At 45.6% G+C, this 26,011-nt stretch overlaps 1 protein-coding gene across 1 annotated transcript; it reads right to left on the minus strand.

Moving 5' to 3' along the window:
* Window positions 1-359: 359 nt before the first annotated feature.
* On the minus strand, window positions 360-17,405 carry LOC119963915 (transmembrane emp24 domain-containing protein 11-like). Its single transcript, XM_038793319.1, has 5 exons — window positions 17,190-17,405; window positions 15,713-15,813; window positions 13,569-13,694; window positions 6,077-6,223; window positions 360-853 (listed from the first exon to the last, which is right to left on the minus strand). Exons 1-5 carry the CDS (start codon window positions 17,317-17,319, stop codon window positions 704-706), a joined length of 654 nt encoding a protein of 217 aa, XP_038649247.1. The 5' UTR covers window positions 17,320-17,405; the 3' UTR covers window positions 360-703.
* Between the last annotated feature and the right edge of the window lie 8,606 nt (window positions 17,406-26,011).

Genomic DNA, 26,011 nt, shown 5'->3' on the forward strand with positions numbered 1-26,011 from the left:
ATCCACTTTGGGATGAAGAATAGAAAAGCAGTAGATTTAAATGGAGAGAGATTGCAGACCTTTCCAGTAGAGAGGAATCTGAGTATCCTGGTACATGAATCACAAAAAAAGCTGTAATTTTCTTTGTTCTTTGATAACGAGACACAAAGAAAATTACTTACAGGTAGCCCTTCACTTTACAGTGTTTAAGTTACAACAAATTGCACTTACAGTGTTGATAAATTGACACCCAGTTTCCATTTACAAAGTTAGTTTCAACTTTACAACACCACGCCAGTAACAAGTCTCACTGACTCAAGGCTCTCAGTTGTTGTTTCCGGTGCATTTCTATTTGGTGAATCTTTGTCCTTCCAAACTTTTTCTTAAAATTTGTATTTTATAATGTTGATTTATTACTACACTAGTTTTTTTTACAATTGAATGAGTACAAAATTCTGGGTTGTTTGGTGAAAATAAGGTATCGAACTTTGGCCCAGGAACAAAACCCCTATTTATAACATTCTTCTTATGAGAAAAGCAGCTCCGACTTACATTTCAACTTAAGGCGCAATTTTCAGGAACCAATTGTGTCGCAGGTCTGAGGACTACCTGTAAACAGTATTTATGACATTTTTCCATGTTTTCGTGGATCTTTTTCAGAAATAAGGGCAGATAATTGAAAACCATTCTCCTAATATCCAATTCCTTTGAGCATACATTCCACTCATACTAGTTTCTTGGCTATCAAGAAATTTTTCATGTGCCTCATTTGCCAGGCTCCCATTGAGAGAAGGATGATGGTTTGAATAATGGCCCACCATAAGACGTTGCTGTTAGTTTCTTCACTCATTTCACGAAATTCTTCTTCACGTGACTGTAGATCAGAAAGAAAACTTAAAAGTTATTTTTTAAATGACCATACCTCCCAGGACTTGAACATTTTACTCAATCATCTCAATATCTTAAGAGCTTTTATTTTTATTTCTCCATGGTGTAAGGGTCCTTCTTATTCCCTTATTTCCCCTTTCTTTCAGTTTTCCGTTCTTATATTTGATCCATGGATGATTAATGAGCATGCAGCTTTAAGTCAAGTAACAAAATTCAGAAGTTACATGAGAGAACACTCTGCTAGTCTCTTCCGGTTTAGACAGGAGCTGCAGACTTGTCAGCACCATGGACAGATATGGGGTGGGATTCCGTTGATTGATTGGCTGGTGGCCAATGAATTGGCCCAAAAGGCCGTACTCTGCCCGGTAACAGGTGGTGATGTGATCCTATCCCAATGGAATGATTTTCAGAGTCCCAGGGAGTTTCACTTTGACTCCTGGCAGCACAAATATAGGAACCTTCTCTCTCTTCCTCCAGAAAGGCTGTATTCCTGAGGCTGCAGAGTGCATGAATGAATGAATCTACAGGAAAACCATTACAAGTTACAAACAAGAACCATCTCTCTCTCTCAAGAAAGGCCTGTGAGTGCTGTATTTCTGAAAATACAGAGATCTGAATGAACCTTCAATAAAACCATAAACTGAGGGGCAGCACGGTGGCGCAGTGGATCGCACGGCTGCCTCACGGCGCCGAGGTCCCAGGTCCCAGGAATTAGTTAATAGTTAACCTGTTGTATTTGCTGCATATTTCATTATAGTTCTTGTTATAAATAAACAGTAATAATATTCTTTATCAGTGTCACAAGTAGGCTTACATTGCAATGAAATTACTGTGAAAATCTCCTAATCGCCACACTCTGCCACCTGTTCTTTGTTCTTTGTACACAGAGGGAGAATTCAGAATGTCCAATTCACCTAACAAGCACGACTTTTGGGAATTGTGGGAGAAAACCGTAGCACCTGGAGGAAACCCATGCAGACACAGGGATAACATGCAGACTCCGCACAGCCAGTGACCCAAGTGGGAATCGAACCTGAGACCCTGGCGCTGTGAAGCAACAGTGTTAACCACTTTGCTACCGTGTAACTGTGTTTGCATTCACAATTTTAGTGACTGTAAGTATTGGGCAGCCAAGGGCCAAATACTTCTGGTATTTCTCTAAGAATTATTGGTTAATTCACTTGTGGTGTGATTCTGGGTCAAGGAGAGCTGAAATTGACCACGCACAAGCCCAAGGTATCAGAACAATAAGATGTGGGAATCACTGGTTGGACCAGCCCTTATTGCCCATTCCCTAACTGGCCTTGAACTGAGTGACCAGTGTAGCCATCTCAGATGGCCACCTGCAAAGGACCATGGGAATTATGGCCAACCCAGGACTCAGACACACTCAGAGCTTGTGTGTGAAATTGCAACCCAGATAGCTAGATGCGATCGAAACCCCCAGCTCGTTTGCATTCTAATGGCCCAGTTCCTCAGAACAAAAGGACTGTACTCAGGTAACCGATACAGATGCGGACTAACTGGCACCACTCCCTTTGCTAAGAAAGCCCAAACAGCCAAGGTCAATCACCGATCAGGACATGCCCAGCCTTCAAGGCACCCGCCCCTTTATTGGCCAAAATCGAAAGCAGTGATCGAAGCCTGCCGAATTATTGGGTCCAAAGCTAAGGACTGCCCCAAAGAGTGCAAAATCCCAGAGGGATAAAAAGAGACACAGACATGTGTTCGGTCTCTCTTGGCCCCGGCCTATGCCTAAAACCAAGTGTAGCATTACGACCAGAAGACCAGTTCAAGACCAACGATCGCCACCAGATGGATGAGCCCAGCAGAAATGAAGCCACTTCTTCAACCAGCCACGCAAGATCCAAACAAAACCTTCTTTATCTGCAAAGAGCCGGTTGCACTGAAGTTAAACATAGAACATACAGTACAGAAGGAGGCCATTCAGCCCATCGAGTCTGCACCAGCCCACTTAAGCCCTCACTTCCACCCTATCCCAGTAACCCAATAACCCCTCCTAACCTTTTTGGTCACTGAGGGCAATTCATCATGGCCAATCCACCTAATCTACACGTCTTTGGACTGTGGGAGGAAACCGGAGCACCTGGAGGAAACCCACGCACATACAGGGAGAACGTGCAGACTCCACACAGACAGTGACCCAGCCGGGAATCAAACCTGGGACCCTGGCGCTGTGAAGCCATAGTACTATCCACATGTGCTACCGTGCTGCCTAAGTATAGGTTATTGTAGTTGTTAGGTGTAGTTTAACTTGTAGTGTTTCATGTTGCATGTCGAAGTAATCCTTGTGTGTAAATAAACTATCTTTGAACTTGAACTGACTAATTGGTTGTTTGGTCTTTGATCGATATTTGGTAAAGCCTTGTGGTGGTATCCTTTGATACCTGGTGACTCTGAAAAGCAATATTATCATTAATAACAGCCATATCTAGTTAATTTGGCAACATTATTGGTGACGCTGGTGGGATAGTATTCCACTCATTAAAAAGAGCAACATTATTGCCGTCTCTGGTGCTGATTGGCAACACCTGCTTTGCCGTTTCCTAGAGTATGATAAGTGTTAACCACATTTCTGTGGGTCTGGAGTCACATGTAGGCCAGACCCGGAAAGACGGCAGATTTCCTCCCCTCAAGGTCATTCGTGAACCAGAAGGGCTTTTACAACAATCGATTCATGGTTAGCGTTAGACTTTAATTCCAAACTTTAAAAAAATTGAATTCAAAATTCACCATCTGCTGTGATGGGATTTCAACCTGGGATCTCCAGGGCACTATCCTGGGGGTGGAATTCTCCGAAAAGCCCGACACCGTCGTGAAACCCGGAGAGGTTGACGATGGCATCGGAGGCCGCTCCTCGCCCCCTATCCCCCCCCCCCCCCCTCCCCCCGGGGGGCTAGGAGGGCTGTGCCGTAAATCTCGGCCACGGGGCCTTGTCGCTGGCGTCAAGGCCCGACACGCCGAGAAGGACACGGCCGGTGCGCCTAATGACGTCAGCCGCACATGCAAAGGTTTGCCGACGCCAACCCCGCATGCGCGGTTGCTGTCTTCCCCTCCGCTGCCCCGCAAGACGTGGCGGCTTGATCTTGCAAGGCGACGGAGGGGAAAGAGTGCGTCTCTTGCAGACGCCGGCCCGACGATCGGTGGGCTCTGATCGCGGGTCAGTCCCCTCCCGAGCACGGTCGTGGTGCTCACTCCCCTCTCCGCTCCCCACAAGCCACAAACCAGCTTTTGCCGCCATGTTCACGCCAGCAGCGACCAGGTGTGGTTGCCGCCGGTGTGAACCGGTCGGGAACGGCAGGCCGATCAGCCCATCCGGGTCGGAGAATCACGGGTCGGTGTGAAAAACGATTTTCCGAGCGGCGTGACGCAAAATGCGACACGCCATTTTGGGGGGGTGGGAGCGGAGAATCGCGCCCATGGTCCCTGGATTATTAGCCCAGTGACACTACCACTACGCCACTGCCTCCCCTCAAGTTATGTTTCAAAGTAGACTTCAAAATAACTTTCAAGTAACCTGCATAATATACTCATCCAAAAATGTAAATTTGATTTAGGGAATAAAATTCAAAAACCTCTGTTGACTGAGTTGCACTGTAGATTCGGACTTTGTAAACCTAAGATAAAGGTGAATCCTAACACACCATGAAAGTAACATCAGGCAGGCACCCTTACATAACGGTTTAGGAAAAAATGTCAACTAATTCAGTCTCTATTTATAATTATGACTTAAAAACACACAAGCACTGTTATTTATTTGCACACAATTTAGGGGGCTGTGCAACAAAGCAAAAATTGGTTTCATTCATTAGCATGATGCACAGACTTATTATATTGAATCAATTGTCACAACCCAATTTGAATTTATTATGAAAGCGCCTTAATATTACAGTTTCCGACCTTCCAGGATTGTCATCCAACCCAGGACAAAAAGGGCTGTAAAACATTTAATGTTTTTTTTTCGTTATCTTTGAATGCTTCAGTTTATTAACTATGAAAATACCGAAGGTGGGGGAAATGGTGAAATATTAATGCAAATTTTTATTGAAGGTACAATTTAAGTTTTTTACAACCTAAGTTCTCTTTTTCTCCTCTTATCAACAATTAACACGCACATTGCAGAAAATTCCTTCCAAGACCCTGTACAGAGACAGAATCAGACACAAATGGAGACCAGGCTACAGAGGACGTAACTAAAAACCTGGTTAAAGTACCAACTTTGAAGGAGGCTCTTAAAAGGGGAGAGGGATGAAATGAAATGTAATGAAAATCGCTTATTGTCACGAGTAGGCTTCAAATGAAGTTACTGCGAAAAGCCCCTAGTCACCACATTCCAGTGCCTTTTCGGGGAGGCTGTAGGGGGGCAGGAAGGTATGTTTGTGGACGAGTTCCAGAGTTTTATACTTGGCTGGTGAGGGTATAGCTGACAAAGAAGAGGGTATAGCTGACAAAGAAAGCGTTAGTGTATGCAGGAGTTCTGGGAATGATTCTCCGTTCACTGAGATAAATAGTTGTTGTTCATCGCTCCAGGTCAGGGAAGGAAAAATGTGCTTTTGAACACAATCTTTTCCGTCTTTTGCATCAAGGTCAACAGGCAGGTTCAATTCCCGTACCGGCTGAGGTTATTCATGAAGTCTTCTGAACCTTGCCCTTCACCTGAGGTGTGGTGATCCTCAGGTTAAACCACCCCCAGTCAGCTCTTCCCCTCAAAGAGCAAAACAGCCTACGGTCACCTAGGACAATGGCGACTTATTATAGATAGGTTGGGTGACTGGGTGAAAACCTGGCAAATGGAGTTTAATGTGGAGAAGTGTGAGGTCATGCACTTCGGTAGGAGGAATCAAAAGGCAAATTAGTATCTAAATGGAGAGAAACTGCAGGTGAGTGACATACAGAGGGATCTGTGTGTTCTAGTGCATGAATCACAAAAAACTAGCTGACAGATCCAACAAATTGTTAAGAAGGCAAATGGCGGAGGCAGTCCAAAGGAGATTCACTAGGCTAATTCCTGGGATGAGAGGGTTGTATAACAAGAGAGATTAAATAGTCTGGGTCTGTATTCCTTGGAGAGACCACCTCTAATATGATGAGAGTCTTGAAAGTCAGGAGGTTGGTCGGAATGGGCGGATGGGGGTGGGGTTTATACCTTTAAATCAGAACTCTTTCTTGCACAGTAATACTGACATACCCTCTGGTAGGTCTGCTGTTTACTGATGTATTGCATTTGGTTTACCAAATGCAGGATTCTTGCCTTCACTTCATTCATCTTGTCCTTGGTTTGATCAAGAGCCTCATCAATAGGCTGTTCGCCAACTTGAATATCCAAATTTATGCGCTGTAAAACAGAAACTCACTGTGAACTGAGAGGAAATGGGAATGGTATCAAAAAATGAAAAGTACAGCATCTCCCCTGAAAATAAGTGGCTTTATCTTTTCATTATTGGATTGTAGATTAATTAACCTTTCATAAAACATAGAGGTCCTATCAATCCCGCAGCTTGGTTATAATATGTGATCAGTAGAATTTCCGTGGAATTTCTGGGCCATTATCTTTTGAGCATGAAGTAAATTTATTCCCAGCTACTTAGAGCAGGAGCCACTATAAGCAAATCTAGGTTTCAGATACGAAATGTCACTATTATCTGATGGTATAAGTACACCATAAATCTGTACTTACAGTCACAGAACGTTTTCTACATTATAACAGTGAACACAATTCAGAAATACTTCTTTGGCAAAAGGCACCGTAGAATGTCCTGAGACAATGAGAGGTGCCATATAGAGCACCTTAAAGGGGGCTGGTTTAGCACACTGGGCTAAATAGCTGGCTTTTAAAGCAGACCAAGGCAGGCCAGCAGCAGGTTCAATTCCCGTACCAGCCTCCCCGAACAGGTGCCGGAATGTGGTGAATAGCGGCTTTTCACAGTAACTTCATTTGAAGCCTACTTGTGACAAGAAACTATTTTCATTTCATTTCATAAATGCAATTCTCCTTTCTATAGAAATTCACAGCACAGCAGGAAACATTGCAGCCCATTGTGCCTACCCATTAATAAATCAGAAATAAAACTATTTCCACTACCCCACTGTATCACCATACCTCTGTATCCCCCTGCTTCAAATATTTATACATTTTATTTTAAAAGATAAACCATCTTTGCTGAAACAACTCTCTGCAACAAAGCATGCTAAGCTCCAACAACCTCTTTTCTGACTCTCCAGTTGACAATTTTAAATGATTTCTCCACACTTTGACAACGGTTTTTCCCTATTCACTCTGTCAGAGATTTTCTGAATTATAAAGCCTGTAATATCTCGGCATCTCCTTCTTTTCTCCAGTGTAAAGACCTTGGGCCAAACTTTCATCTGCTGATGGAGGCAGGAATGGGGTCAGAGAGGCAAACAATTTAGGATTTTTGACTGCTACTTCTAATTTGCAGTGCTTTCTGACCCTGCACTAATCACATGTGGCATTTTTGCAGGTTGGGAAGGACTTGAGTGCAAACCCCATGTGCACCTCTTCTGAGCTCGGAATTGCCTGCATGAAGACCATAGCAAAATAAAATTTTGTTTCCAGAGATACCGTCATGTGCTGCTGTGGGTTATGAAAGTCCAAAAAATTTGTTAGGTTTGAAAGTTTGTAGCCACTTGGGTAAGCATGATAAGGAGTTTGGAGACTTCTGACAGGAAGATGTTCGATGTTTTGACACTTTCAAATGTCACTATTAGACATAGTATTGTAATGTTGGTGTGCTTCTAATGCCATGCCTGATCATCGGACACCATCTTGCAAAGGTAAGCTGATTGTTACATTGATCGTCTTGTGTAAATGTGCACATGCCTTATAGCACTCTTCCCAATGGAGAAAGTCATATAATGCATTCAAAACTGTAGAAACACGTGCTGGTAAACTCTCCTGTTGTGTTTTGGCCTATAATTTAATGATCTAATGATTTTTATCATGGAAAAAATGGTCCTTCTGTTGAAGGTAAAAATAATTTATACATTTTATTTTAAAAGATAAACGATCTTTGCTGAAACAACTCTCTGCAACAAAGCATGCTAAGCTCCAACAACCTCTTTTCTGACTCTCCAGTTGACAATTTTAAATGATTTCTCCACACTTTGACAACGGTTTTTCCCTATTCACTCTGTCAGAGATTTTCTGAATTATAAAGCCTGTAATATCTCGGCATCTCCTTCTTTTCTCCAGTGTAAAGACCTTGGGCCAAACTTTCATCTGCTGATGGAGGCAGGAATGGGGTCAGAGAGGCAAACAATTTAGGATTTTTGACTGCTACTTCTAATTTGCAGTGCTTTCTGACCCTGCACTAATCACATGTGGCATTTTTGCAGGTTGGGAAGGACTTGAGTGCAAACCCCATGTGCACCTCTTCTGAGCTCGGAATTGCCTGCATGAAGACCATAGCAAAATAAAATTTTGTTTCCAGAGATACCGTCATGTGCTGCTGTGGGTTATGAAAGTCCAAAAAATTTGTTAGGTTTGAAAGTTTGTAGCCACTTGGGTAAGCATGATAAGGAGTTTGGAGACTTCTGACAGGAAGATGTTCGATGTTTTGACACTTTCAAATGTCACTATTAGACATAGTATTGTAATGTTGGTGTGCTTCTAATGCCATGCCTGATCATCGGACACCATCTTGCAAAGGTAAGCTGATTGTTACATTGATCGTCTTGTGTAAATGTGCACATGCCTTATAGCACTCTTCCCAATGGAGAAAGTCATATAATGCATTCAAAACTGTAGAAACACGTGCTGGTAAACTCTCCTGTTGTGTTTTGGCCTATAATTTAATGATCTAATGATTTTTATCATGGAAAAAATGGTCCTTCTGTTGAAGGTAAAAATAATTTGAAGCACCTGCAATACTTCATTGATGAACAGGCAATCTGCTTTGAAATGGAAATGAACAGCATCTTCAGCCTTAAAAAGGTCAGCCATTGTTGCTGTTGTAATGGACAGCATTGTTGATGTTTCACAGGTCTGGGTTTAACAGCTGGGTCTATTATGAATGCTTTGCTGAGTTTCAAAAGATCCAGAACCACTTTACGTTTTGAATGACAGGTTTGAGATTTTTGAAGGATTGTCTGTCTTTGATAATGTAAATGAATGAGTGTTTGTTTCTCTTTCAGAAATTGACCCTTCAAAGATTTATATTTTTTGAACAGGTTTGGAACCTGTTCAACTTGAACAGAATGGAATCTTCTGGTAAAATGGCAAAGTGTTATTTTCAGCATTGAAAATCATTGTGAATCCTGCCAGCCCTGGAGGCACGATTTGGATCGGAATCTTTGGGCACTTTGAAAAACATCTCCATGTGAAAAACAGCCTGAGGCCACAAAGCATCTCATTCGCCGCCCCAAGGATCATATGAGCACTTCAGTCAGCTGCATTTAAATGGCTCCACAGCAATTGCTCACAGTCAAGCCAGGAGAATGGCAGCTAGAGGACCAACTCCCAGAATTTCAGAGGGGTCCCTGACCCGATTGCTGGATGCCGTGGGGGAGAGGCGGGCCACAGATCGTCACCTAAAACCCAAATTCTGCCACCCTCGCAGGTTCCCAGCACCTGACCTCCCGCCTGCATCATCAAACCAAAACCCCCCCCGCCCCCCCCCCCCCCCCCCCCCCCCCCCCCCCCCCGACCATCACTCCTCATCAGAATTCCTCAGTGCCCACACACGGCAGGTGTTCTCAATCTCTGACCCAACAAATATCTGGCTCCGTATTATCTCCTTCTGTGACCCTGCAGGAGAAGAAAGCCCACAGCTGCAGAGAGAGAGAGAGGAGATGGAGGGGTGGAATTAAATCAGCCCCTGATGGCAGCCTCCCTCAGTCTCATCATGCACCTCCCCTCCCCCACCTCATGAGCCCCGCACCCACAGATAGTGCATACCCCGCGTGACGTCACGCTGATTGGTGGGAAGATTCAACGAGGTCTGAAGATTCGGCTTTAAACTCGCTGTTGATATAAAAATGGATTCAAATTCATTCACATCAGGTCCTCACCCGTCCTGGGCATTAACCTGATCGCGTCATCGGGGAGGGCCCGGGAACATCCCGTTCCAAAATATCGGCGGCGCAAATCCCAGTTTTGGACTCTATGGTATTTTGCGGCCATTACGGGATTTGCGCCCTAAACTAAAGGATCCGCAGAATCGCGCCCCGAGTCTTTTTCAGTGTGGTGCCTTTGAATATGACGACTCTATAAGATTGTTAGAAGATTGTTTTTTCATGTTCCTTTCAATGATATCATTGGGTCTGTGCATAATCATTCCTAGGACTGGTTATTGTGGGAACAGTTGATTTGAGGGGCATGAGGGTCAGTGGGGGTGAGGCGGTTAAGGGGTGAGGATTCGGGATAGAGAGCTATGTCGGAGAGCTTGGCTGATGTACTAGTGAACTGAGGTGGGCTCTAACCAGCACACATCTGCCCCTGCACAAAACCAAAACCATGCCTGACCACATCTCCTGGAGGCGAGAATATGGCAGGTATGGGCTCTGGTTCCCAAACTCATGAAATGGCCTGACTTCCACCTCCCGACCCCAACACACAAATTTAGCCCCTCCAGTTTTAGATCTCTCCTCACATCTATAGTTTCTCATTCATGGTGTCATCCTGTTGAATCACTGCTGTACACTCTTCATGTCTTTAGTGAAATGGCTGATATTCCTTTAGCTGACTCCGAACCAAAGTATTGCACAAAAATATCCCCTATTTCTAAAATCAAACCCGCTCTTGATCTTTTTGATAGTTTTATCTATCTCCACTCATACTTTAAAGGAATGATGTATTCGTAGTCCTCAATCACTCTGTTCATCTATACCATAAGACCATAAGAAATAGGAACAGGAGTAAGCTGTTCAGCCCCTCAAGCCTGCTCCACCATTCAATAGGATCAAAGCTGATCTGACATTTCTCACATTCATTGAACATAGAATCCTTACAGTGCAGAAAGAGGCCATTCGGCCAACCGTTTACATTGACCCTCTGAAAGAGCACCCTACCTCATTCCCCTTCACTATTCCCGTAACACCACCCTACCTGTACATCGCTGGACACTAGGAGGTAACTTTATCATAGCCAATCCATCTAACCTGCACTCTTTGGACTGTGAGAAGGAACCGGAGCACCCGGACGAAACCCAGTGGTCACAGGGAGATCTTGCAAACTCCACATAGGCAGTCACCCAAGATTGGAATCAAACTCAGGTCCCTGGCGCTGTGAGGCAGCAGTGCTAACCCCCTATCATTTCCTGCCCTTACCCCGTAGCCTTTGATCCCCTTACTGATCAAGAATCTGTCTATCTCAGCCTTAAATATACACAAGGACTCTGCTCCCACAGCTCTCTGTGGCATGGAATTCCAAAGACTCACAACCCTCTGAGAGAAGACATTCTTCTTAATCCCATTCTTAAATTGGGACCCCTTTATTCTGAGACTCTGCCCTCTGGTCCACGACTCTCCCATGAGGAGAAAAATTCTCTCAGCCATTACCCTGTCAAGCCCCTTAAAAATCCTATGGGCGGAGTTCTCCAGCCCCGGGACACTCAGAATGTGTTCCCCAACGGGACATAGAATCAGGGGTTGAGGCAAAATCGGGATCAGCGGCAGGCGTCGACCTAAAGGCCATGCTCCAACCCCTTGCAGGTCGTACTGAGCCATTTGCATCTATTCAGCGCCCTCCTTTGACTATCCCTGCGGCCAGGAATCACGTGGGCGAGGTTCACTTGTGATTTCCACAACCCCTCAGGGGCCCCTATCACAGGGGTCCCTGGGGGGGTGGCCGGGTCGCATCACCACCATACTTCGGGGTAGGCGGGCACCCAGGCAATTCAGGATTAGGGGGCTACCATGCAGTGGGGGGGGGGAGGGGGGGGGGGATTGACTCAGATTTTCGGTGCGGGTGTGTCGGCCGCGGAACTCCGCCATCAGGCTGCCCACTCAAAATGGCGGCCCGACATCAGGATTCCCCTTGTAATCCACGCTATGCATTAATTTGCATGGCAAGGAATATGGAATTGCATTCTGCTTTACGACCACAAGGGGATCGTAACAATAGTGCAATTCAGCTCCGGCATAGGGCTGGATTCTACACTGGCGAGATTCACCGTTGACCCGACAGCCCACTCACATCCGGGAATTTCCAGACGGCGTGAGACTGTCCACAGTGGGAAACTCCGTTGATGGGCTGGGGGGACAGAGAATTCCGCTGCTGGCGGGGGCAAGCCACACCTGAAAACTGGTGCAGGGGGTCGGAGAATGCCACATAACATCCCAAATGGGGAATCTTGGCTTATATCAATGAGATCACCTCTCATTTGTCTAAGTTCCAAGAAGTAGAGTCCCAATCAGTTTAACCTTTGCTCATAATCTCCATACCGGGGATCATCCTAGTAAACCTTCTCCGAACTGCCTCTACATTAGACTTTTAATCCCAGATTTTTATTGAATTCAGATTCCACCAATTACCCTGGTGTTTTTCGAATCCAGAGTATTACCCTGGATTACTAGTCCAGTGCACCACCTTTGAGGCACTCTGTGCCAGATCAAGGGACAGGACACGGGAAGGTAGGGGGCAGAGGGGTCTGCTGGCAGCCAGCCTCTGATTGGCCGGCAGCTCTTGATAGGTGAGACTTCTTCTCCCAGGGACTTGTTTCCACAGGAAAGCCTGTCACTAGCTTCGCCATTGCCTAATTGGTGAATGGTTCAGTGGGCCTTCACGGAAAAAAGCGAGAGTTCCCCACCAACTCTCCATTAGGCAGCTGGAGACCTCCATGCCTCAAAAAGATTATGCCCACAGTTATTAATCTTGCATATCTCAGTGGCCATAGAATACCATTCACAGTAATAGGACTTAATTTTAACATTTCACCCACCTCTGTCACTGCAGCACTGGCTCAATGCAAAGCTAGAGTAACAGCCTGGATTTTGCACTGAAATCTCTTGGAGTGGGACTTGAATGTACAACTTTTTGATGCAAAGACACTAAAACAAAATCATGGGATTTTGGAAAATATGCTTGAATTCTGCTCTCGCTTCGGTATAGATCCAATATTAAATTGTCCGGGCAGCCTCAATCCAGCTTTAGTGAGCATAAATGTATAATTTAACAGCATCATTCAAAAAATGCAAAATGTTACTAGTACAGGAAACTCAATGTTGCAGTAGTACATCCCAAATGTTGTTTTGATACGGTTTAGGTTAATTCAGTGAAGCGCCATCTCACTATTCATTCAGAAATTGTGGATTCAAGCCCTGCTCCAGGACTTGAAATTTTCTAACTAACACTGGAGTGTATATTTGGAGATGCAGCTCTTTCTAAGAGACATTAAGCGAAGGAATCTTTCCACCTACTGTGGTGGATACTAAACACCCAGAATAGAACAGCAGAAAATTCAAGTTTCTTGGCCAAACAACACAACCAAAAAGAGACTCGCTGAACTTCAAATTAATTCCTTCTGCGTGAAACATTTTTGAGGTTTATGGAACATATATTCTTGGATAATCTTGTGTGAATTTGGTTGTTTTGTGCGCTATTCAGTAATTGAATTGAGATTCTACTGCTGGATCTATTAAATGTGTGCAGCATTTGAGCCGGTCCACTTTTGACCTATTATGTGTATTCACCCAAAAGGCTGTTGCATAACTAACCATACCAGTTTGGTCCCGGCAAACACGGCTATTTTGGTGGAGTTGGACATCAGGCAGATGTGGTGTTCCCCTTGAGAGTGCGAGTGAAATGTAAAACGACTCTCTGGCCCATACAATTTATGCAACAAAACCTGTTGACAAGAAAAGTAAGGAACATGAATATCTTCGTCATAGGTGCATTTTTTTCTGTAGATATTTTGTTTTTGATCTATTTAAAAACAGTCAACTTGAGCGCAGACGTAAAGCAGGTGTGTTAAAATTATTGATCTATTTGAGATTCAAGCCATTATGATACTTCATGGGCGGGATTCTGCAATAATGGGGCTATATCCCCAAGCCAGCGTGAAAACCGGCGGCAACCACTCTGGCGTCAACGCCTTCAGAAAGTGAGGAATTCACCACTTTCTCAGGGGCTAGGTTGATGCCGGAGTGGTTCCGAAGGGCCGGTGCGAGTTTGTGCATGCGTGGAATGGCCAGTGTGATCTTGCGCATGCGCGGACCGGCCGGCATATTTCTGCACATGCGCAGGGGTCCCCTTCTCCGCACCAGACTCTGGGCAATATGGCAGAGCTCTACAGCTGCCCGGCACAGAGGAAAGAAGGCCCACCAGGCCACCATGGGGGCCTCCCCGGGGTCGGATCCCCCCCGCCCCCCCAGGACGGCCCCCGCACACTTACCTGCTCGGTCCCGCAGTGTGTGAGGAGGTGAGTAATTCACCCTGGCGGGACTGGGCAAAACTTGACGGCCACTCGGCCCATCAGGGCCCGGAGAATCGCTGGAGGGGTCGCTGTCAACGGCCCCCAACCAGTGTCCGGGAATCCCAGCCTATATCTTGAGATCAATGGGTAAAACTGTTGTGGTAATCTCTGCTGTTCTTAATTGCACCAGAGGTGACAATATTACTTCATGGTTACCCACCTGTTGTAGAGCCCACTGGCACTCAAAACATATTCGTGCTTCCTCCAGTGTTGTCACTATTAACTCTCTTCACTTTTTCAACAAACTTCAGCTAAGAACAGAATGAACTTAATCTGACTAACTGTGAGCAATGTCAGATGAGAATTGTTTTCCAGGGTGGCAGAGTGGTTAGCACTGCTGCCTTACAGCTGCACGGTTCCGGGTTCAATTCTGGTCTTGGGTGCCTCTCTGTGTGGAGTTTGCACGTTCTTCCCGTGTCTGTGAGGGTTTCCTCCGGGTGCTCCAGTTCCCACCCAAAGATGCGCAGGTTAGGTGGATTGGCCACGCTCAATTGCCCCTTCGTGTCCAGTAATGTGCAGGTTATTTGGGGTTATGGGGTTACAGGGATGGGGTGGAGTGGGCCTTCAGAGAGTTGGTGCAGATTTGATGGGCCGAAAAGCCTCCTTCTGCACTGTCGGGATTCTATTTATATTTTAAACACTTAAGGTTAGCTAATGTAGTTTAGAGTTTTGTCTGCAGACTGGGAAACTAGGGTTAAATTTACATCATCACTGGTGTTCACTGGACCTTCTCCAGCCAGCCTCATCAGTCATTTAACATGCACCGACAAGTGAGAATTACAGCATGCACAGCATTTCCTACATTTTCCTTTAGCATTACTGATTAATCAATATGTTGATTGTGTTTTATTAGTTTGAAACATGTCAGGTTTGATCTGTGGGGAATCTGTTGCATAGCATCACGCTGCTGGCTACTCAGTTCACAAGCAGCAGGATTGCACAAGGGAGACTAGTGCTGGAGACCTGCGGTGTAACACGGAAAATTCTGGAAGCGCACAGCTGCCCACTCAGAGACAGAAAGAAAAGCTCACATTTTGGGAATAGCTCTTCATCAGCAGTGGCCGGTTCTCACGGACATCTACATCTGAAAAATTAACCAACCTATCACACGTTTTCATAAGCTCCGATTTTCACAGAATCATAGAATCCCTCCAGTGCAGGATGAGGCCATTCGGCCGACCGAGTCTGCACATGCCCTTCGTGAGAGCACCCTACCTGGGCCCACTCCCCTGCGACCCCACCCTATCCCTGTAACCCCACCTTGCCTGCACACCCCTGGACACTAAGGGCCCATCCACCTAATCTGCAAATCTTTGGACCTTTTTCTTCAAAGCTTTAGCAGAGTCTGAGCATTAGTTTATTAAAAATGCATGAATTAAAAATGTTTGTACCTGTCCATCCGGACCTTTGACATTCACAAACATTCCCAAACCTGGGGCAGAAGGAAGAAAGTCTCGTGTGGCCAAATCCCATGATTGGATTTTGTAATGTCCTGAACAGAAAACGGAGGGGTGAAAATCACACTGCACCCTATTTAGTTCCTGTCATATAAATTACCAGCAATCATAGAGTATTGAACTGATGCCCTGACTTTGAAACAAAATGTTGCAATGTAACTTACACAAAATCATAGCCCTCTTTACTTCCTCAATTTTTCCTTCTCCTTATAATGTGCAAGCTATGGAAATCCAAATTTAAAATTGCATCACCTAACCAATACTTTTTCGATTATTTTTTCTTTGTTTCCTGCTGCGTTGAAGGTTGATAGTGTTGTCTTGCATTGCTGCTCCCGACTCAACACCAACATTGATCATTTGAAAAGAAAATGTCTGGGAAACCAATACCTTTATAAGATAGTTATAAGATAGTTCCTGTAATATTTGAAAGAAAGTAATGTCCCTTCAGAATAAATCAATAAAAGTGAATTGTTTTCAGAAGTCAGATAAAATACAAATATTGTATGGGCTATATCTCATTATAAATTGGCCATTGTTCCAGTGGAAAGGATGCCAGGAATTCATCCTCTGCCACACTGAGGCATTCAGACTATGAGCACAGTAATTATCCTCGAGTGCATCTTTGAATGAGATTCTGAAACAGTATCAGGTATTGCCAACCTTTCAAAGGAAAATTCATTTTAATCCAGAAGTGAACTCGCGTGTATTGACTTGAATCCAAATCGCCAAAGAAGGCTGAAGATTTCAGAGTTTGAGAAGTGAGAAATATCGTGCGGTGTTCGTTGACATTTTCTGTATTTTTAGCACCGTGAGAAAATAAAACACCTGTGTAACATGCGTGTGATCAATGACATTTCCAAGGACTCTCACAGAACAAACAATTTTCACCTTAATCTTGAGAATGTTGCAGGTGGTATCCAGTGACTTTTTAACTTAATAGTGAGTGACTGTGTTTCCTCAATGATCTAGAGACCCTGATCTTTGTGTGCAGAGACCTATAGAACAATTTGTCTTACAGTAATAAAATATACATGCTGAGGAGGATCCCAATTCCCCACAGCCGAGGACAGTAAGCATACTGTTGAGGATCGCTTTAAAAATGATTATTTGACCAAAAAAAACAAAAAAAACTGGAAATGAAAATACTACAATGATGAAAATATGCATACGTAGAGGGTACAATCAATTAATCAATTAGAAGTAGAGGTATAAAAATGCATGCTAACTATATTTTGGACAGTTGAGGATATACTTCATAACCATACCTCATAATACCATAATCTTCTCCAATGGTTATAAATGTGTCGGCAATTGCTTTTTAAAAAAAATCACAGTGATTTTAGTTCTTGTGATGTGAGTGAACCTTCATGTGGATTTTATTAAAATAGTAACGCTATGAATACACACTTACCTGTAACCAGGGTATCACCTGGAATGTCCTCTATGATACACTTTTCTTCTTTCTCCCCCTGGTGAAAATAGAGAGAAGACGCGAGACTCCAGCTCAAAGTGAACAGAAATCCTGTGACTGGATACTTCATGTTAACATCAGCAGTCTCTCAAGAGAGCTCAGGGGGGAATATCATAGATCTGCCAAGTGACACGTTTCACAAAGCCTGTATTGATTTCACTGAGGTGTTTTCCCATCAGACCAGACTTGACCAGGTAATGTGGAAATTATGTCACATGATATACCAGCACGGGGAAAAGGCAGGGGGGTTGGCACTAAACAAGAGCTAACACAGACATGATGGGTCAAATGGCCTCTTTCTGTGCTGTAACAATTCTGTGAATTACTGCCATTTTCTAACAAGCTACTCATTCTTAACCTGATCTTCATCAGTGAGAGCCAGGTTTTAACTCCCTGAAGGTGAGTGGGATTTGAACGAGTTAAAATTTCACCTTGAGTGTTGGTGAGCTCTTCAACAGTGAGGACATTTCATCTGGCCACGATTGATCTAACATCGGACACCAGTCATTCTAGTCGGGATCACTGGGCAGGAATGAAATCTGGCTGACTGTTAGTTTGTCACCCCATTGCCACGTTGACTCAGGTCAACGAATGCAGGTCAGACCACACGCTGCAATTTGTGCTTCCCTGTTTTGAGTGGCTTGGTAGTACATCTCGGGTGGGATTCTCCATCCAACGATGTCGGAATCGGGAAAAGTGATCGGGCGGAGAATCATGCGTCAGCCAAAAGTCGAGGCTGGAGCCGGACGCTCAACGGAATGCAGTGCTCCGGTGCCTCAACAGCGGTGTGAATGTCTTCCACTTGTATGCTGGCGTGGGCATGCAAATTGTATAGTAATCACTGTTGGGATATCATTAATGGGACTGAACTGGCAATTTCCAGGCCTCCCGGGATGCTCCGCCTCCGCCAGGAGGAATTACTGATGGCGAGATTCACATGTGGTATTTAAAATCAGGAAACAGGTACTGTGGCTGCTGAGGGAGAGAGCGGAGGTACAAACTGTGCCCAATATCGCCATAGTTTGCTGACTGTTGTGCCGGTGGCTTCTGCCAGGGCCAGGGGGAGTTGTGGGGGGGGGGGTGGGGGGGCAAGAGGTGGGCTGTGGGGTTGGGGTGGACGGGCACGGACCACCATTGCCGCAGCCTGCAAGGCAGCCATGCGGCTACACACGCCCCTGACTGCCCACTGTGAACTTTGCGCCACGCGCCAGATGGGTGCCTCCCAAGGCCACCCCCCAAGTACCCTCTGGCCTCAGCCGACCCATCAATGGGATGGGCGTGCCCAAGGCAACCAGTACTGTCTTCTTGCCTGGGATGAGGGTGTGTGGGAAGTGGAATGCTTATATGCGGCTGCAACATGCCAGCCTCTTGAGTGCCAATCCCAACCCCAGCAAATCGCACGCCAGCGTTTGTTGGAATTGCACTAGTTCCACATGGCACCTGTGCTAGCCCATTTGGACGTCCTGAATCGCTCTGTGATCGGCGCTGCTTTTGGAGCCTTGGAACCCACGCAATTCAGTCCCGGCGTCAGCACTTAGTCTCTAAAACAGCGAATCCGGATCCACGGACTTAAGCCATTGGGAAGATATTCTTTGCTTGTCAAGTTAAAACATGTGGGCCGGAATTATCTGGCCGTTAGCTGGAGGTGGGCCTCTCTGGTCCCACCGGCAGCCCCCCCCCCCCCCCCCCCCCCCCCCGCCCCCGGCCGGCGGATTTCCCCGGCGGCATGGAGTGGGCTCAATGGGAATTCCTATTGACAGCGGCGAGAGCAGAGAATCCCACCACCAGAAAACAGTGCGCCAGCTGCCGCTGCCGGGAAATATGCAGCTGGGATGATGGAGAATCCCGTCCGTGGCACAGATTGATCAAATACTGATGGGCTTTGTTGATCTTCATGATTTATTCCTATTCTGAAGGTTATTTTCTTCCACTTATCAATGAAGGATCTTTTTGAAATGCAAAAATCAATGTTGGACAACAGGTCTTGTTTCATCTCTCAAATGTACCATACTTCGAACAGCATAACCGTTGTTTATTCACACTATATTACAGAATGTGAGAATATGGGCTTTCCCTGTGACTTGGATGATTTCCCAAGCGAGGCTTGTCAGGAATAGAAAACAAAACCAAAACTAAGCCAGGCCCTCACAGAGGCTGTTCAGGATTGGATATTTGTTTAGAGATTGAGAGTAAGTAGTAATTGGGAGAATGGCTGTTTTAAGATTGGGTGTTTGGTTTTCTGAACGTCCAACAGTTTGAATTGCCGATAAATTTGTTTGTGTAATTTTCTCATCCAAAACCTGTAGGCCCGGCTGCCAGCTGTGTGGAAAATCCTCCAACTCAAGGCCACAGCAGATCTGGATGAAGAGAAAGACGTGTGGTGGAGCCTGGGGTGGGATGGTGATATTGGTTGGGATACAATCAGAGTGGCAGGGCATGATAAACATAAGAGTCCCGTCCTGGCAGGGAGAAGGTGGGGTTCCAATTGCGGGGGTAGGGGCTCACAGCAGATGGTGGTCGGGGTTTCCAAACACTGGGGTCTAATCTTGGGAGTGAGGATTTACTGGGCTGCATGTTGGTCTTGGCTGAAGTATTCCTGCTCCTGCTTGGTCCCACAAACACTGCAGTAAAGGCATTTTGCTTATGGATTCAGCTCTTTCACCTGCTTTGTTCCCTGAGGCCAGAGAAACCTGACCAACAATGGTTAAGCACAGTAAGAAGTCTTACAACACCAGGTTAAAGTCCAACAGGATTGTTTCAAATCACTAGCTTTCGGAGCACTGCTGCTTCCTCAAGTGAATCTGAGGAAGGAGCAGTGCTCCGGAAGCTAGTGGTTTGAAACAAACCTATTCGACTTTAATCTGGTGTTGCAAGACTTCTTACTGTGCCCATCCCAACGCCGGCATCTCCACATCAAAACTATGGTTAATACAGTGTTAAAATTAAGACCAAAAGAGAAAATCTCAGCAGGTCTGGCAGCATCTGTATAGAGAGAAAAGAGCTAATGTTTCGAGTCCAGGTGATCCTTGTCAAAGCTAAACGGCATAGAAAGTGGAAGATATGTGTCGTGTCAGGTACACTGGTCTAACACTGACTGCAACTGGACGCAGATTAGACCAGAAAGATACTCCAGATCTTGAAGTTAGTTCAATCAGGTTTATTGAACTAATAGCAATTAGCACAGTTCTCTGTGAGTTCGACTCTCTGTTAACTTAAGTGTGGTTTCTCTGTCTGACTGAACCAGACTAGCTCTTAGCCACGTGGTGGAGGTGTGAGATTGTAACAACACCCTTGATTGACTCTCTAGATGTTCATCAGTGGAAAGAGGCGAAGTGTGAGTGCCTCATGTCTTTTATAGTCAGATCCCACCCCTGAGTGTCCTGCCTGCTTATTGGTCATGTCCTGTTCTCTGTGTCCATTAGCTGCTTGTCTGTATATCACTATGTGTGTGTGTGTGTGTGTGTGTGTGCCTGCATATCATGACAATATGTATACTGTAATGTGAGGGAATGAAAGGTGAGTCAGAGCCACAGAAACCAAGGGGAAAGAATGCTAATGGCAGTCCCCAGAGAGAATAAAAGGTGTGAAAGGCCAAACGGCAGAGAAACTAAAATCAGAGGGTAAGCTGTGACAGATGTAGATGTTGGGGGAAGGGGGGCATGGGTTGGAGAGAGGTAACATGAGAAAAATGCGGGGAAAGGGGGAATCAAAGGGGAGAAAAGGTAAGGAAAGGGAGGATAAGATATGGGGAAAGAGTGAGGGAAAATATATATATACAGAAAGACAAGAAAGAAATGAAAGGTAAGAGACAGTTAAAATGAAAACAAAGGGGTCGAGGTGGGGTAGAGCTGAAGTTGTTGAATTCGATGTTGAGACCTGAAGGCTGTAGTGTGCCTAACCGGAAGATGAGATGCTGCTCCTCCAGTTTGCGTTGCGCTTCACTGGAACATTGCAGCAGGCCAAAGACTGACATGTGGGCATGGGAGCAGGGTCTTGTGTTAAAATGACGAGCAATGGGAAGGTCAGGGTCCTGAATGCGCGCAGACTGAAGGTGCTCAGCAAAGCGATCACCCAGTCTGCGTTTGGTCTCTCTGATATAGAGGAGACCACATTGGGAGCAGCGAATGCAATAGATCAGATTGAAAGAGATACAATTGAAACACTGCTTAACCTGGAATTAGTGTTTTGGGCCTGGGATGTTAAGCACGGAAGAGGTAAAGGGGTAGGCGTTACACCTTCTGCAATTCCATAGGAAGGTGCCATGGGTGATGTGAGAGGTGTTGGGTATGGTGGAGGAGTGGACTAGAATATCCCGGAGGGAACAGTCTCTGCGGAATGCTGACAAGAGGGAGTGAAGGGAAGATGTATTTGGTGGTGGCATCACACTGAAGTTGGCGAAAATGGCGGAGGATCATACGGAGGCTAGTGGGATGAAATGTGAGAATGAGGGGGACTCTATCCTTATTCTGGGAGGGAGCGAGGGTAGTGGTGTGGGAGATGGATCGCACTTCTTGAGGACCCTATCAACAACCGTGGGTGGGAAATCACAGTTGAGGAAGAAAGAATGCACTTTCGAAGCACCACTTTGGAAATTGGCATCATTGGAACAAATGCAATGGAGGCAAACAAGCTGAAAAGATTGGCGTCCTTACAGGATTGTTGGGTGCAAAGAGCTGTCGGCCAGATAGCTGTTGGAGACAATGGGCTTGTAATGCATATTAGTAGATAATCCATTGCCAGAAATGGAGGCAGAAAGGTCAAGGAAGGGAAGGGAAGTGTCTGAGGTGGATCAGGTGAAAGTGATGGAGGGATGGAAACTGGAAGCGAAGTTGATGAATTTTTCCAGGTCCGGACGAGAGCATGAAGCGGCACCAAAATAATCATCAATGTACCGATAAAGGAGTTGTGAGAGGGGACCCGGGTTGGCCTGGAACAAGGAATGTTCCACATACCCCACAAAAAGGCAAGCATAGCTAGGATCCATGTGGGTACCCACTGCTGCACTTTGATTTGAAGAAAGTGGGATGAGATAAAGGAGAAGTTGATGAGAGGCAGAATAAGTTCAGTCAGGCGGCAGAGTAGTGGTGGACGGAAGTTGTTCAGGCCTCTTTCCAAGAAAGAAGCCAAGAGCTCCTTGGATTCTCTCTGGGGGCTGCCATTAGCACTCTTTTCCCTTGGTTTCTGTGGCTATGACTCATCTTTCATTCCCTCACCCTGCAGTATAAATATCTCCCAGTTTCTATGCCTTTTATCTTTGACAAGGGTCATCTGGACTCAAAATGTTAGCTCTTTTCCCTCCATACGGATGCTGCCAGGCCTGCTGAGATTTTCCAGCATTTTCTCTTTTGGTTTCAGATTCCAGCATCCGCAGTAATTTGCTTTTAAAATTAAGACAGTCTTATAAAAATATTTAAATGCTTGGAGCGGATTGGATGCCTCCTCCATTGCAACCAAATGATTTTAGTTTGGGATGCGGTCCCTGATTTGTTTTTAAGCTTTTAAACCCTTCACTTAGACCAGGTCCACCCTTTTTGTTCCAGGATAGACTGGAAAAGTCCTCAAGAGAAATTAATCAGGGATTTTGTTGCATGGGCAAAAACGAGCACGACAATATTTTAATAAAAAGAGCCAAAAGTATACTTTTTCTATCCAGAACATGTATTTACTCAATTTATAACAAGAATATATAACTGAAAAAATTTTTCTCCTTTAATTTGATACAGAAAGCATAAAAGGTATTAGGTTTAGCCAACTATAGAATTAAATACAATATACAAGCAGTCAATTATATACAGATGCATGTTCATTGGAGACAATGTGGGAAAATGGAGAAGGAACAGCAACATTAATCTCTTTTAGAAGTGGGGACAACGCACGTAGAGAGGATATTAGCAATCTAGTGTGATAAGTGCTAGTAGTCCTTCCAGCATTTAAAAAAATGCACAACGCTCAAATTCAAAATGAATAACCAAGTGCAAGTTAATTGTGGATTCCGTTTTTTGAAAAGCTCAAAAGGGCACAGCATAATTCATTTGATGTTAATAATTGTTCAACAAATTAGCCACCCAACCCTGCACTGCCATTCAGTTAGATCATTTTCTTTACATTCAGTGTTGCTGGCAAGGCCAGCATTTTTTGTCCACTTCCATCATGTCTGGTCTTTACCTCAAGTCCATAGAACATAGAACAGTACAGCACAGAACAGGCCCTTCGGCCCTCGATGTTGTGCCGAGCAATGATCACCCTACTCAAACCCACGTATCCACCCTATAATCCCTACATTGCAGAATGAGGTCATGTACCACATTTCTTCATTGTCCTTCATCCCAAATTCTTGATCCCCTTAACATTCTAGTTCGCCCAGCATCCAGAATTTGTTTGGACAGCAAATTCCATATTTCATTATAATAATAATAATAATAATCGCTTATTGTCACAAGTAGGCTTCAATGAAGTTACTGTGAAAAGCCCCTAGTCGCCACATCCCGGAGCTGTTCGGGGAGGCCGGTACGGAAATTGAACCCGTCCTGCTGCCTCGTTCTGCATTACAAGACAGCTATTTAGCCCACTGTGCTAAACCAGCTACCCATTGTGTGAAAATGTGCCACCGAATTTACTCCGAATTGGTCCAGCTCTCATTTTGGGATTATGTCTTCTCATTTGCCCCATCCCATTTTTAGGCGTATACTGTAAATAACCAAGGGTCATAGATATGCGGTAAGGGGCAGGAGAGTTAGAGGGGATTTGAGATAAAGCTTTTTCATCCAGAAGGTTCAGGGAATCTGGAACTCACTGCCTGAAAGGATGGTAAAGGCACAAACCCTCACAACAGTGAAGAAGTAGTTAGATGCGAACTTGAAATGCCACAGCACACAAGTACATGGCCCAAGTGCTAGAAAATAGGATTACAATACATAGGTGCTTGATGGCCTGCAGATACTATATAGTGGGCTGAAGGGCCTCTTTTTTATGCTGTAAAACTTTATGACTATGACTGGGAGGGAGAGGAGAAACCCAACTGTTGGGATGTGGCACGGGATCTTACAGAACCTGGGGTGCAAAGATACCACTTCATGTAACAGCAACATCACATCAGCATTTTAATATTCCATTTCCCACTCTGTAGTCAACCAAATTGACAGGCCCTTGGGCAGAATAGTCAGTGAGGGAGAGATGAGGCATTGGGGACTGTTGGAACCAGTGTTCAATAATTGGTAAAGGTCAAGGGTCGGTGGTGGGGCCAGAGACCAGCAAATGGGAAGGGGAGGTCAGAGCTTTTGGATGGAGTGGGGTTCACAACCCAGCAATCAGGAGGGAGGGCAAGATTAGGTATCGTGAGAAATGGCCCATCATAGCACCAGTGTAGCAAGGATCAACAGGAGGTAAGCCTGAGTGGATGGGGGAAAACAAACCTGCTCCTCCTGGTCTCTCAGGAGTGAATTAGGGAATACATACCTGCTGCAACCGGTTTGTCCGATCTGTTTTGCTGCCTGATTTCTCTGGGTCTAGGTTACTGTGGATGGAATTCCTTCAACATAACAGGTTCTCCATAGGACAGAGGCTGATTTAAACATTATAATGTTTCTAGATGAGATACAGTCAGGGATGCAACCCACTACTAGAGTAAAAATCTCAACTGACCCAACATCCACAGCTTATCACAGAGATGAGTTTTAGAATTCCTCTAATCTATGTGAAAAGTGTTTATTGATTTCTCTCCTAAATGGCCAACCACGTACTGGATTTGTCCAGTGGAAGAAATAATTTCCCTACACAATTCCCTAATTATTTTAAATAGCTCCATTATATCACCCCAGGCTTCCTAAACTTAAGAGGCATACAAACCAAGCCGATGCAAATTCAACTCCTTTATGTTGTGGTAAATCATTCTGGTAAATGTGCGCCGTGCGCTTACCAAGCCCTTGACGAGGGAAATTGGTCTTTCCAGAAAGAAAATAATATTTACTGTACATGATATAGGCATGTATACATCATGTATGATGCACAAGAATGTTACTACAAATATCATGGGCGGGATTCTCCAATAATGGGGCTATGTCCCCACGCCGGCATGAAAAGCGGCGCCAACCACTCCGGTATCAATGGTCCTTGATAATGGGGAATTCTCCCCTTCCTAGGGGGCTCGGATGGCGCTGGAGTGGTCCCAGCAGCTCCAGTTGGTGCGGAACGCCTGCGCGAGTTTGCGCATGTGCAGAACGGCCGCTGTGATTCCATGCATGCGTGGAACGGCCGCTGTGATTCCACGCATGTGCGGAACGGGCGCTGTGATTCCGCGCATGCGCGGAACGGCAGGTGTATTTCCGCGCATGCATGGGGGTTCCGTTCTCCACGCCGGCAACTGGAGCCCTACAGGGGCCCGGCGGGGAGTAAAATAGGCCCCCACAGAACCAGCCTTCCCGCCGATCGGTAGGCGCCGATCGCGGGCCAGGCCACTCACTCCCCCGCCAGGATGGCCCCCGCAGACTCACCTTCCAGGTTCCACCGTGTGGGACCAGAGTACCCCACGCTGGCGGGACTCGACCAAACTTGTCGGGCACACGGTCCATCGGGGTCCAGAGAATTGCCGGGGGGTACTGCTGTCAATAGCCCACGACCAGCGCGGCGGGAATCCCATGGGCGCCCAAGAATCGGCGCCAGAGAATGGGGAAGCCAGCGTTGGAGTGGCGGGGCGCGATTCTCACGTTCCCCAGGGGATTCTCCAATCCAGCACAGGATCGGAGCATCCCGGCCCATATATCCAA

This window comes from Scyliorhinus canicula, chromosome 3, assembly GCF_902713615.1.
Source record: "Scyliorhinus canicula chromosome 3, sScyCan1.1, whole genome shotgun sequence".
NCBI lineage: Eukaryota > Metazoa > Chordata > Chondrichthyes > Carcharhiniformes > Scyliorhinidae > Scyliorhinus > Scyliorhinus canicula.

Excerpts from the sequence above, each read along its gene's own strand:
- LOC119963915 (XM_038793319.1), bottom strand. The coding sequence starts at position 17,319 with ATGAAGTATCCAGTCACAGGATTTCTGTTCACTTTGAGCTGGAGTCTC. Across the intron at positions 15,814-17,189 it reads AGGTGATACCCTGGTTACAG|GACATTACAAAATCCAATCA; the intron begins GTAAGTGTGTAT and ends TTTTCTGTTCAG. Across the intron at positions 13,695-15,712 it reads TCAAAGGTCCGGATGGACAG|GTTTTGTTGCATAAATTGTA; the intron begins GTACAAACATTT and ends TCTTGTCAACAG.